General features: G+C 45.3%; 1 protein-coding gene across 1 annotated transcript in view; it reads right to left on the bottom strand.

The window, feature by feature from the left end:
- The window catches only part of STAB2 (stabilin 2), a 148,144-nt gene that overhangs the window by 44,275 nt on the left and 90,614 nt on the right, over positions 1–13,255 (bottom strand). Inside the window, exons 34-40 of the mRNA XM_059080137.2 lie at positions 12,636–12,767; positions 9,805–9,933; positions 8,547–8,603; positions 7,190–7,285; positions 5,625–5,820; positions 4,061–4,156; positions 774–819 (exon numbers count right to left, since the gene is read on the bottom strand). Of these exons, the coding sequence (XP_058936120.1) occupies positions 774–819; positions 4,061–4,156; positions 5,625–5,820; positions 7,190–7,285; positions 8,547–8,603; positions 9,805–9,933; positions 12,636–12,767 (752 nt within the window). The remainder of the gene's footprint in view (positions 1–773; positions 820–4,060; positions 4,157–5,624; positions 5,821–7,189; positions 7,286–8,546; positions 8,604–9,804; positions 9,934–12,635; positions 12,768–13,255) is intronic.

Here is a 13,255-nt window from a genome sequence, read left to right as displayed (position 1 = left end):
CATTAAACCCCTCTGGGAGTTAGGAGTATGAAGTTCCATTATAAAGAAGGAAGGCTTGGGTGTGAATTGCAAGTAAGGTTTGATGAAATTGAGGCCCACCGGCCTCTCTCTGCTTCTGTGAAAGAGTCCCTATGGCTTGAATGGGGGTAACAATGGGCACTGTCAGCATGTCAGGTAACTCAGGTGGCAGCGTGTTCAAAAGGCTGGATCTGCAAGCTGATGGTGGCCTCATTTTTAGTTTCATACTTAAATTAATCATAAATCCTCAGAAATGGTCTCAGGAAACTATTTCTCTAAAGATACGGCCTGGGTGGACACATGGTACTAGGAAAAAAAACCCCTTGCATTTTCTCCTTCTGACTGTTCTGATGAACCTAGGGGAAGGACAGAAATAAAGACACAGATGTAGAGAATGGACTTGAGGACACGGGGAGGGAGAAGGGTAATCTGGGACAAAGTAAGAGAGTAACACTGAAATATATGCACTACCAAAGGTAAAAAAAATAGCTAGTGGGAAGCAGCTGCATAGCACAGGGAAATCAGCTCAGTGCTTTGTGACCACCTAGAGGGGTGGGATAGGGAGGGTGGGAGGGAGGGAGACGCAAGAGGGAAGAGATATGGGAACACATGTATATGTATAACTGATTCACTTTGTTATAAAGCAGAAACTAACACACCATTGTAAAGCAATTATACTCCAATAAAGATGTTTAAAAAAAACCCCAAAAAAACCCCCTTGCATCACCTCCAAAGGAGGCCAAAGGGGGACGTACTTGGCACTGGTGTGGCAGGTCCCATTGCATTCATCTTTTGTGATCTCTGAAAAAGAGAACCAAATGCCGTGTCAGCCCTTCTTTACTAAATCTCACTCAAGAACTTTCTTTTAGTACTTGGTGCTAGGAGAAGATGGACTTCCTCACAAGTAACTGGTATGCATCACGTGAACTATGTAAAACTATGTGACCATGTAAATCTTTTTTTTACCTTGGCTTCTAGGAAGCTCAGAGCCAAGTCTGAAGGTCAGATACACCAGCGGAGTGTCTCCTGTGTGCTGGTCCCCGTGCTAGGTGGTGAGGATGCACATCCCTGCCCGGGGCCTAATTTTCTATTTTATTTATACTTCCTGTGTTCCTTATTCTTTCTAATTTTTCATCATCTTGTTACAGAGTGATATAAATAAGCAAGTACTAATTATAATTAATAGGAAGGTGGTGTTGTTATTGTTTTACATGTGCAGAAACAGTCCAGAGCCTGGCATGCAGCAGGTACTCACTACCTATTTGCCAAATTAGTTCCTAAATTTCCTGGAACAGCATTATGCTTTTACCTTGGATGCCCAGCTAACAGATACTTCCTGGCAGGGGAAGATCCAGAAAGAAATTGTTAGAGATGAGAAAAAGGACCCACTGGGTTGGTTGCTCAGGCTAAGAGCTTTTGAGAAAGAAATCTCATTAGGCCTGGCCTGGTTGTATAGAAGGTCCTGAAACAGAGACCTGGCTGCGAAAGTGGTCTGTTTTGTGTCAGAGGGAACATTTACAGGCTCCAGTGGGCTAGAGTAGATGCAATGCAATTCTGTGCCTTTATGTGTGCTTGTCCTTGAGCCTGGAAATCTCTTCTCTCCATTCTCTATCTCTGAAATCCCAATCACCTTTTAGGTCCTCCTCTCTGAAATCTGCTCTAAACCTTTGAGCCAACTTCAGTTAATTGGTAGTGACTACATGGTGTGCTCTTTTGAAAAGGATGTGGTGCCCCTATCTGACCTCAGAGGAAGGAGTGCAATGATCGATGAATGATGTCTGACGTGGCTTGGGAGTGGGGAGTTTGCATGCGAACAAAGAACAGTCTAGTCTTGTCTAGAGGTGCTTTACTCGGCACTCTCATATCGCAATTTTCTGAGCACAACTGAACAGTTATTTCCGTTACTAGACTGAAGCCCCTTAAGCAGAGTGTGCAGTGGAGACCAGGCTAGAAAACTGGGTGAGTGCCAGTTGGTGAACAGCTCTGTACCGCACCTTGCTAAGGGGTGTCTCCTATAAGCAATGAAGTTTCTCCTACTGGAGGCTACGGAGAATCACGGCAGGTTGTCAGGTCCTGGGGAGGGTGGGTAACAGTGCTGCTATAGTCCAAATGTTTATGTCCCCCCTCCCCAACCCATATTTTGAAGCCTAATCTGGTACTTGGAGGTCGGGCCTTAGAGAGGTGATTAGGTCATGAGGGTGGAATCCTCACAAACGAGATTAGTGCCCTTATAAAAGAGACCCTGGAGAGCTCCCTTGCCCCTTCTGCCATAACATGAGAAGATGGCCATCTGCAACCCAGAAGAGGGCCATCGCTAGAACCCAACCATGCTGGCACCTTGATCCTGAACTTCTAGCCTCTGGAACTATGAGAAGTAACTTTCTGTTGTTTATAAGCCACCCAATCTAGGGTGCTTTGTTACAGTAGCCAGAACAGACTAAGATATCTATGTTTTAGAAAGTTCTGTCTGGCAGCAATGTGGAGTATGGAACGGAGGGAAGTAGGACAGGAGGCAAAGAGATGAATCACAAGGCTGCTGGTGAGAGGAGCAGCAGGAGGACGGGCGTGAAAACTTGTCACAGCCTCCAGACTGCTCCCTGTCCCTTTAAATGTGGTTGGTCCTCCCATACACCATGCTCCTATAAGCATATAAAACACAGTCAAGGGTAAACCCCCAGACTATCCCTGGCTGCCGCTTACCTCTCGATCTAGGGATTCCCCCAGGCTGTCTTCCTGTTTATGCGACCCTGTTGCTCCCTACTTCCCTCCCCCAGGCCCTCTGAACCCTGGCTCCACACACCAGCATTTGATATCGGCTCTAGGATGTCTTTTTGGCTCGAGACCACTCGCACTTCCGACCTCAGCTTTTCCACAAAACCTGAGTTCTCTTGATTTTAACATCACCTGGGGCTCTGGGCAAAGACACTCCTTCTGACAACCCCACATCCCTGGAGCCCTCACTGGGCTGGCAGGCGCCTGTGACCCCTCCCCAGCCCCTGCCCCAGGTGAGGGGGGGACTCTCTGATACCTGCTCCCAGGGGCATTCTCTCCAACCCAGTGTCAGGACGATCTTTGTAAAATGCAGATCTCATCACATTGCCGCCCTGCTCAAAACCCTCCTGTTGGCCTCGGCAGAAGGTCCGCCGTCCTTAGCCTTTCACGAGCTGCCTCCTGCCTGCACCTCTAGCCTGCTCTCATTCCACTTTCCTCGTCGCCTCTACCTCCCTCCCATTCTGCAGTCCTTTGGCCCTGTAGGTGTGCAGAGCCTTCCCACATCTTTGGGCTGTGCCACGAGCTTCCCTCTGCCTGAAATTCTCTCCCCTCTCATCACTCTCACGGGGGCCCGTTAGGAACGATCAGTGCAGTGTGGGGGCTGGGGATGTGAGCCTGCTCAGAGCCTACTCGGGGGGAAATAAACTGATACAGTCTCTGGAGGACAAGCTGGCAGTAAGCAGCAAAACCTTCCCCGAAACTGCCAACTTCCTACTCACCATCTCAAGGAATTTAACCAAATAAATTAATAAGACAAATGCAAATATATATATGAATATATATACCAATATATATACATATGAATGAGGTACTCATTGCAGCATTGTTTATGATAGCAGAAGACTGATTTTAAGAGGCATGGTACAATCAGATAATGGGATCCTGTATAGAAATGAAGAAAAATGATATTTATCTATATGTATTCACATGAAAAGATACTGATTATATATATTGTGAAGTGAAAGAGTAGGTTACAAAACTGTGTGAAGAGTACAGTCCCATACACACATTTATATACCTAGAACAAGGCTGGAAGGCCAATCCAAAATACTAATGATAGTTTTTTCCCCTGTCTTGGGAGTATGAGTAATTTTTATTTTCTTTTTAATGCTTTTCTTTATTTTACAATCTTTTTGGCTGCAAGTGGGAATTACCTTATCGCCAAAGGAAGAAACAAAGATGCCGTTTCTATTTTAGAAGGAGAAAAACATGTAGCTGCTGAGAAGTGAGGCTAAGCACAGATCATAAGTACCGAAAGGCTGGCTCTTACCGTCGTCACATTTCACTCCTCGCCAGCCCACATCGCAGTCGCAGGAGCCGTCACCCGCGGGTCCTTGATTGCATCTCCCATGGACACAAGGACACGCTAGGTGGAAAAACACCCACACAGTGTCAGACTTCTGACCCGTGCTCAACAATTCACTTTACATTTACTACTAAGGTTCACTTCGGTGCACGTAATTCTACTGCCTGGTTCTAGACGATCGTTGTCACTCGTGGGTTCGGGAGGTGGATTCCCAGGAAGGGCGGGGGCATAGGAGGGGGCTAACAGGTGAATCAGGTCATGCTTCAACAAAGACCACTGTCTGGGGACCGTGTAGCACTGTGAGGCAGTGACCCAAGCAGTGTGAGAGTGTTCTTGGCTGAGGTTATCTGAGGAATCGTGGTTATACGGAACCCATTCGGGACAGAGCCATGCTTCTTCCTTAAGAGTAGACTTCAGAGAGAAGCCCACTCGGTTCCTATAAAGCTGGCGTGGCACCACCTTCTCTGACAACATAGAAATGCCGATTCCTTTGTTACTCAGCAACACTGTGAGCCTCTTTGAGAACTGGATGAAAGTTGAGGATGCCTTCCTCAGAAAAAAGCATGCAGCCTTGGGGGTGTGCTTGACCCCATGAGGGTCATCTATGGATCCTAGGTTAAGAAATCCTGCATAAATGCAAGCAGATAATTCTTCCATAAAATGCAGAAAAAAATCAGCACTATAATGCCAACTATATATTATATGGCCCAATTATAATGATTCAATTATATACTGATTTTGTTTGGCTTGGACTAGCTGTTGACAAAACAGCAATAGCCAGGTCAAATATGTAGTTTTTAAGACAAAGTAGAAAAAATGCTTCGTTTTCCCATCATGGGTTAGGAAACCCCTTCTCCAGGTCAGCCCTCTCAGAGGTGTGTGTCCCTGGGCACAAGAAGGTCAGGGTGAGAGAATGCAGATGACCCGGCTAAAACAGATCATGATTTTTGTGAAAACAACGTAAAGCGTGTGGCTGGCAGAGGATGTATCAACAGAGTGACCTTCATGTAAGGGACGTGATTCAAGAACAAAGCTTTGGAGGGAAGCGGGGTGTGCATTCAAATCTCATCAGGGGGGACCCTGCGGGAAGTCATTCAACCTCTTTGCCTTAAGCCCTCATTTGTAAAACGGGGATACGAATACCCAACTATACATGGTTCCCGTATGGATTAAATGAGATAATGTGCACAGATCTGCTTTTCAAACTATCAAGCAATGTCCAAAACAGAGCGTACCCACGGAGGACCAGCGCACGTAGGCAAATACAGAAACGTGGGTGGGTTGGAGAATGTCAGGGAGCGGATTGGGGAGGGTTGATAAGCCCAGGTTAGTAACTGAAAAATGTTTGGAATCACTGCCCACTGCAAATTACACAACACAGAAGTTCTTGTAATTCACACGATAATGGGGGCGGGATTCCAGTCGGCCCCGGAGACAGGCTGGTGAGGGAGCACGTGCCGAGTCACTCTTTTCTCCTGCATTTCCGGCTGGTTTCGGGCAGCCTGCCTGGGTCGGGGAGGGTACGCACCTTGGTCACAGTGGATGCCGTACTTGCCCTCCGTGCAGGTCTCACAGGCTGTCCCGCTGAAGCCCTCTCCACACACACACATGCCCGTGCCGTTGACTCCGTCCAAACAGATCCCGTTCCCAAAGCAGACGTTCTCGGCTTTTCCTGGGCAGGGCTGACACTGGGGGCCGAAGTAGCCCGCACAGCATTCTTTCGTCTGAAACAGAAGGAGCAGGCTGGGCTTGGACAAGGCCACCCTTGCATCCTTTGGTTTTGTCCAGCCATGGTGTGGACATCCTGCAGGTGGGACTGGATGTGTGTTCGTAGCTTTGACCCCTCATGGAGGGGTTGGGAGGGATGGGGAGAGCAGCCCCCCGAGAACCAGGTGAGGCTGTGCAATTTCCAGGCGTGCCAGGAGCAGCGTGGAGGCTTCTGCCGAGGAGGCAGGAAGGAGGGGAAGGGAAAAGGCAAGCAGGAGGGGAGGACGAAGAAAAGCGAGAAGGAAGAAGGGGCAGCAGGAGTAAAGTAAAAATAACGCAAGTGATGCTAGAGGGGCCCTCGCTGTCCCCAAACCTGGCACCTTTGCGTTGTATGTTACTTCATCTGGTACTGAAGGTTGGGAGGTGGGTGAGACCTTTGACATTCTATAAATGACTCTCTTTTAGTTCAGGGAAGCCCTGCAGGATGTCTGCTTGCTTGCGTCTGCCTTTATTCTTGAGGGCATTAAAACACAAAATCTCCTGCAGCTGCAAAGCTCCACGACTTAGGGGCCAAATCACCTGCCTCTGCAGGATAGGCAGAGGCTGTGTCTAGTCTTCTGCGAAAGAAGCAGGACAGGACATTATAAAGAATTTTCCTGCAGATTCCAAAGTAACAGATCAGAGGTGCCTAGCTCTGGGGTCCTGCTTTCTAAATGACCAGGTGCACCTGTTCTTTCCCTGGAGAGCTGCCCATTTCCTGTCTCTCTCGCTCAAGGGGCATTTCCCCTGTTGTGAGAACAGGGAGATCCTCTTAGCCTCTCAGTCCCTCTATTTCTTCAACATACAACAGAATATTGCAGCTTTCACCAATGTGCTGACTTGAAGGGCTGTCCTGAATTTTAGTGCTACCGCTACTACTTTGAATGACAGTGGTAATGAAGATAATAAGGAGGAAGGGGAGGTGGCAGAAAGAATACATGCAAAGGGGGACTTCCCTGGTGGCGCAGTGGTTAAGAATCCACCTGCCAATGCAGGGGACATAGGTTTGATCCCTGGTCTGGGAAGATCCCACATGCCGTGGAGCAACTAAGCCCATGTGTCACAACTACTGAGCCAGCTTGCCACAACTACTGAAGCCCGCGTGCCTAGAGCCAGTGCTCCGCAACAAGAGAAGCCACAGCAATGAGAACCTGCACACTGCAACAGAGTTGCCCCCGCTCGCTGCAACTAGAGAAAGCCTGTGTGCAGCAACGAACACCCAACGTGGCCAAAAAAAAAAAAAAAAAAAAAGAATACATGGAAACACACTTTGAAAAGTAAAACACATGATTACATTTCTCAATGCTGCTGCAATAGTTAGAAGGCTTATTAAATCATTATACTCACAATGACAGTTTTCACACACTTTGGCTGGCACCCAATGAACAGGGATCGCTTGCCCATGAAATAAATGGTATAGAGACATTTCTTCGTCTCTGCACCCTATGAAATAATAATGATTATATCAGCTTTTCAGTTAGAACAAAGCTTTCCAAGCTCTAAAAGCAAGTAGGTGGGTGACACATTGCTGTCTCTCTAACTGAAATGTTCTGGAAAAGGAGGGGGTTGGCTTCTTGGAGATGTTTCATAAGAAAGAAAATGCAAAATCACAATGTTGGCTGCCAGAATACCAGGTGGCAAAATTCAGATAATTATCCCTTAAGGTAGTACTCTGTAAAAAGAACTTTTCTTTAGAACTAGCTCAAGTTAGGAAGAATCACAGTCAATCAGATAAAAACATCCTTCCAACATTCCACATTGAGATGGGGCTTGGTTTCTGTTTATTTATTGGTTGATATTCTGCCTTGGTCTGAGACAAGATTAAGGCTGCTTACAAAGACTTATAATGTACAAGATTAAATGCAAACTCAAGTGAGAAGCGTCAGCACTGTTAGTTATAAATTACTATTATGCAACAGAAGGTACATGAGAGTTGATTCTTTGTAATGGTCGGAGCATTATCAGAGCTAGCTTTTGCAATAAACAGCTGTAAGAAATATAGATGGGGCTTCCCTGGTGGTGCAGTGGTTGAGAGTCTGCCTGCCGATGCAGGGGACACGGGTTCGTGCCCCGGTCCGGGAAGATACCACATGCAGCAGAGCGGCTGGGCCCGTGAGCCATGGCCGCTGAGCCTGCGAGTCCGGAGCCTGTGCTCCGCAACGGGAGAGGCCACAACAGTGAGAGGCCCACGTACCACAAAAAAAAAAAAAAAAAAAAAAAAAAAGAAATATAGATGGGTAGTTAATTCAAAGACATGTCTACCTCCCCCCAGGTCTGTCATGTGTTTCTTAGAGAAAGTTAGTTGTAACTTCAACCGTAAGGGGAATCAGGAAGGTGGGACTCCTCCAGGTTGGATACCGAGTTGGATATGGAGTTTGCCTCCTTTGATAAGCTTTCTTGCTCCTGTCCTTAACCAGCTACTGGAATATGAAAGATGTAGAAAGTGAAAAATCCCTTCCTGCACTGGGTGTTGGTTGAGATGAACCCCTGTTTCTATTTATGTATTAATTAAATTTTTGCTTTGGTCCAAAAACAAATGGATTTAAGACTTTAGAAAGATGCATATAAGGTCAGAAGGTAAGATTAAATTAACATCAAGTGAAGGAATGAAGGCAGTGAAATGAGTTGTGCTTGAGACTCATTTTCTAATTTGGATCTCCCTGGGATCCAGAAACAGTTTTATCAAAGCAGACAAAATACTTACTAGTGGTTTAGTTCCAAACGGGCAGATCGGCTGCTGGGGACACTTCCCACACTTTCCCTTTAGTAAAACACAACCAAAGTGAATATCTCATGGTTATTACTTTTAGTACAAAATGAGGCCACAAATATTTTCCAGACATGAAGCTGGAGGTTTCTCTTTAATGTCCTTGGAGACAAACACTTCAACTACTTTGGGTTGTGGACACTGGAGCATCACTTTCTCTACTATACACTTCAGATGCTCATAATCTTGTAACCTGGGTGGGGGGTCTTAACTCACTTAAATCCTAATTCCTTTAACAACAACTCTCATTTATTGAAAACCCACTACTCAGTGAATCGGGCCGGATTCTGAGACTAAAGGATGCATCACGCGCAGCGCCCAGCCATGGGGTCCGCGTGGAGATAATATTCACTATCATAAAAAAAAGAGCACCAGTTAAGAATGACAGGCATTTTTAAGTGCAGCCTGTTCCTAAAACAGGAGGAGACCAATGTGACTAGTTCTTAACTTGGCACCTACTGGATGGTATTGTGTGGTCGTTCACAGTTCTGGCTCTGGGGCCAGACTGCCTGGATTTGAACACCTTCTCTGCCACTTGCTAGCTCTGTGAACCTGCGGGTGTTACTCAACCTTTCTGGGGCTCATTTTTCCCCATCTGAAAAATGGGCGGAGTAATAGTACCTACATTGAAGTGTTGTGAGGGTTACCTGAGTTAATACATGTAGAATGTTTAGAGCAGTGCCTGGCACATAAAAAGTGCCCAGTAAATGTCAGCAGTTATTACTATTATTGAGAGACCCTACACCATCTCATGGAGTAAAAAGTCTCCATTACTGCATCCTATATTATACTGAAATGACCCATTTCCATATTGTCTCTCCTGCTCGACCAGGCTTGGCCAAAACCTGTCATGGGGGCACAATACCCCCCCCCCACCCCCCACCCCCGTGCCTATGCTGGGTGTGGCACATTTCCCTTTGAGGAAAGGCCGGTGGCTCCAGAAGCCTCCTCCCTCCTCAACATAACCCTCCAGGCAGCCTTTCAAGGCACTAGACTGTGAGCCCACTGAGGGCAGGGGTCACGTCTTATTTATTTTTGTGGAGTCACAGCCAAGTACGCTCCTTGGCATTTAGAGATGTTCATGCACTGTTTTTTGAACTGAATTGAGATACTCTGATAGATGAGTCCTATGCTCAAAATTATAAAAAATAAGCCAACACTCTTTAGCTCATCATTGGCCTTGGATAGAACTTACTCGTAGGATAGTAGTGTCATTAATATCACATCTATTCTTCTGAATTTCCAGAACTTTCCCCAAGCCATGGATCACTCCCTTGTCAGTGGCTACATTGGTGTAGTTTATCGGAGCCTCATTTACATAGAGCTGTGAACAGAGGGTTAACCGTAAGTTTTTACTACAGCGATTTTAAGGCAAACAAGGACGATGGGGATTGGAGGATATCAACATGACAAACAGCCTAGGAGATATTCCAAAAGTCACCTGGCAGGTAGCACAGTGTAGTGGAGAGAGCTCTGCCTTAGGAGAGGGGAGTCTGAGTGACAGTCCTGCATCTGGCACCTTCCAGCTGTGTGACCTTGGGCTAGCTGCTTTTCCTCTGTGAATCTCAATTTCCCCTTTTGTAAAAGGAAGAGGTTGTTCTAGATCATCTCTAAGGTTTCTCTCCACCTTTCAAATGATCAGTTTTTATTGTTTAAAAAATTCCGAGTCATGATCGTTATGTTAGCGCCCCTGATAAAATGGCTCCTTGGAGTTTGGATGTGCTTGGCTGTGCTGGTTATTGGTGGCCCAGGAGGTGTGGGTGCCTTCCAAAGCATCTTTGTCCTGGAGAACAAAACTCAGCGTCCTTTTAGCATCTCTCTACTTCCTGGTTAATTTGCAAGCACCCCTAAGTAAGGCTAAGTGGCTATTATGTAAGAATAAAAATAGCTAGCATATTTGAGTGTTTTAGAGTTTGTAAAAAGTGTTCCACCAGATAGCATCACCTCCCAGTGTGAGGAGACCACTCAGAGGTCTGCATTACCATGTTTCCCTTGGGGCTTCTTTGGAGTTCATGGTATGTTTGTATTGTCGATGCCTAGTGTGTCCCTAAGCACCCAAGACATGGGAACTAAATTTCTAAATGTTGCCAACTTAAATTCAACCTTGAGTTGTAACTTGTTTTGTTTTGATTTTTTAAAATGGGAGCATACCTTAATGATTGCTTAGCAAAATAAGTAAAGCCATTCATTCATTCATTAATATAACTAATATAACTGAAAACAAATGGTTGTTTGAAAAATTGGGGGGTGGTGTGTGTGTGTGGGGGGTGTAGCAGGGCTGAGTTTGGGAGAAGAGGGAATTCTTTATTGTACTAAACAGATGTCAACTTCATATCTCATAAGGGTTTAAAAATGATGAACATCTCCCAAACTCCCCACTGCATCAAGATGAAAATGACTCTACTAAGTGTTTAAATTTGAACTTCCACTGAATGTTAAAGTCCCTGATGATTTACTTGGAGTCAAGTGAATTTCCACTGGATGTTGGGATAAATCACGGCTGAGGTCCACAGAAGTGGTCCAGGGTCTGTGTAGACTTGGAAAAGAAACAGGGGGCCTTACTAGTGGTGTCAAACGGTGATTGCAGAACAAATTTGTAGAATTCCAAGATGTTGAGCTATTTTAAAATATCAAAATGGCAGAACTTCGGATGCTGTAATACTGTTGATTTGGCATTAGAAAAGTCTGAATCATTTTTATTGTGACATGTATTCGAAGAATTACAGGTTGCATTAAAATTTTGATCTGAACACAAGTTTACTCATTTAGAGAGCATTTTTCTACAACTTCTTTGTCCTGAGAGTAAATGAGTTATCAATAAAAGCAAAACCTCTATTGTAAGATCGAACTATTGGTTTACTGTAGATAAAGCCTCTATTGTAGAAAAGAAAAGAAAAAAAAAACCTCTAGATCAAAGACTTTCCAAACACATGAAAAATAAATGTGACAGAATCAAAAGTGATTCAACTAAATGCATTGGAATATTCATTTCTACGTGACGACATAGATTAAAAACAAAACAAAAATGTAAGGTTTTTATCAACAAAAATTGCCTTACCTGGAAAAAAAGAAAATGTATTTAAGAGGATCTCCTCAAAATTATTTATAGATTATTTATAGGAGTCAGAGGGAAATATTTGGAGTTAGATTATTCCCTAAGTAATGAAGAACCATGAAGACATTTTTTTTTTTAACCCGAGCATGTTAAAAGAAAAACTGTACACAAAATTCACTTGTACTTCAATAATGATAACACTAAGAAAATTATTTTCAAAACTGCACTTTTTTACAGGGACCGATTATTCTTGCTTAAAAATTTGCAGTTAAACTTTCTTTAATATAGTGCTTAGCTTATCCTAAATAATCATTCGTTTTTATTAATTTTTCTTATGAGAATGTATACTAGAGTTACGTAGTGAATTTCTTGTTGAATTTTCAGATTGACTGATGTTTGAAGTAGGTACAAAGAATTTTATATTGAAATACTTAAAATATGTATTTAGTCTCAATTCTTTCTACAAATTCTAAACACTTTAAGTACTTAGGGGTTGTGTGAGATTAATACTGGAATACTGGTACGGGGGTCAGTTGGTCCTAGGTCTGCAGTCCGTATGATCAAGCAATGCTAATAACGTTTATTCATTTAGCTGCTGGAGTCCTGAGGCTCCTTATGCCCTGGGGCCAGTGCCACTTCCTGGGCGTCAGGTTTTGCTGCCGGGTTCCCTTCCCTCTTGGAGGTGGCTTGGGGGCTGTTTGTTTGTTAGGAATCAGAGCTGAAGGGCACCTGTGACTGCTGAGATTCAACCCCATCATCAGCCAGGCCACACTGATGACCTGGTGACAGGGAGGGGGAAGGGGAGCTTCCCAGTCTGGCTGAGTCATTACTTTACGGTGAAACACAGACAACTGTCTTCTGTAGAGAAGGCTTAGGAAGTGAAGTGCTGGGGAGATTATGCAACGCAAGAGTGATGACGGACATGGAGCTGGGACACCCCCGTCTCTGGGATCTAAGGGAAAGGATCGCACCTGGTCATTGCGGAGGAAGAAGCCAAGGGGGTAGGAGAAGCCCAGCATGGTCTCCCGGTGCATGCCGTTGTGCAAGTCATTCTTCAGCAGTTTCTCCTCCAAGACCACGTGATACTTGAGTACGTCCTCCTCCTGGACAACACACAGAAGGGAAAGTCAACCCACCAGTCAGCCGGTGGCCCGGCACTTACTGGGCTGCCCTGATGTCCAGGCACCACGGGGGTTTAAGAACAATAGCTTGTTGAACTGGAAGTTTCGCCCGAGGCATCAGGGCACAGTAGATAATAAATACCAAACCCGAGACAGATCACCTTGGGGAACCTGAAGACTTTCCATGTAGGATGGTCAAGAACTCACTACGGAACCCTAAAACCCGGAGCGAGGGCAGAAAAGGTTGGGGGGGGGCGGATTTTAAAGTTGATTTCTTTGGTGAGAACAGCCGTGAAGAGAGTCCTCACACCCCAGCCTGCCTTTCACCTCAGGGCTCATGAGAGGAGGCTCAATGGGATATTTCAAAGGGCTCGATCTGTGTCCTCTGCAGACAGGGTAGCCTGTGGGGTGTCACTCAGGCCTGAGCAATCTTGTGCCAGGGACTGCTGGCGGGTTGACCCCCAGCGGAG

This window comes from Kogia breviceps, chromosome 12 (genome assembly GCF_026419965.1).
Source record: "Kogia breviceps isolate mKogBre1 chromosome 12, mKogBre1 haplotype 1, whole genome shotgun sequence".
Taxonomy (NCBI): domain Eukaryota; kingdom Metazoa; phylum Chordata; class Mammalia; order Artiodactyla; family Physeteridae; genus Kogia; species Kogia breviceps.
This window is presented reverse-complemented; position numbering and strand designations above follow the sequence as displayed.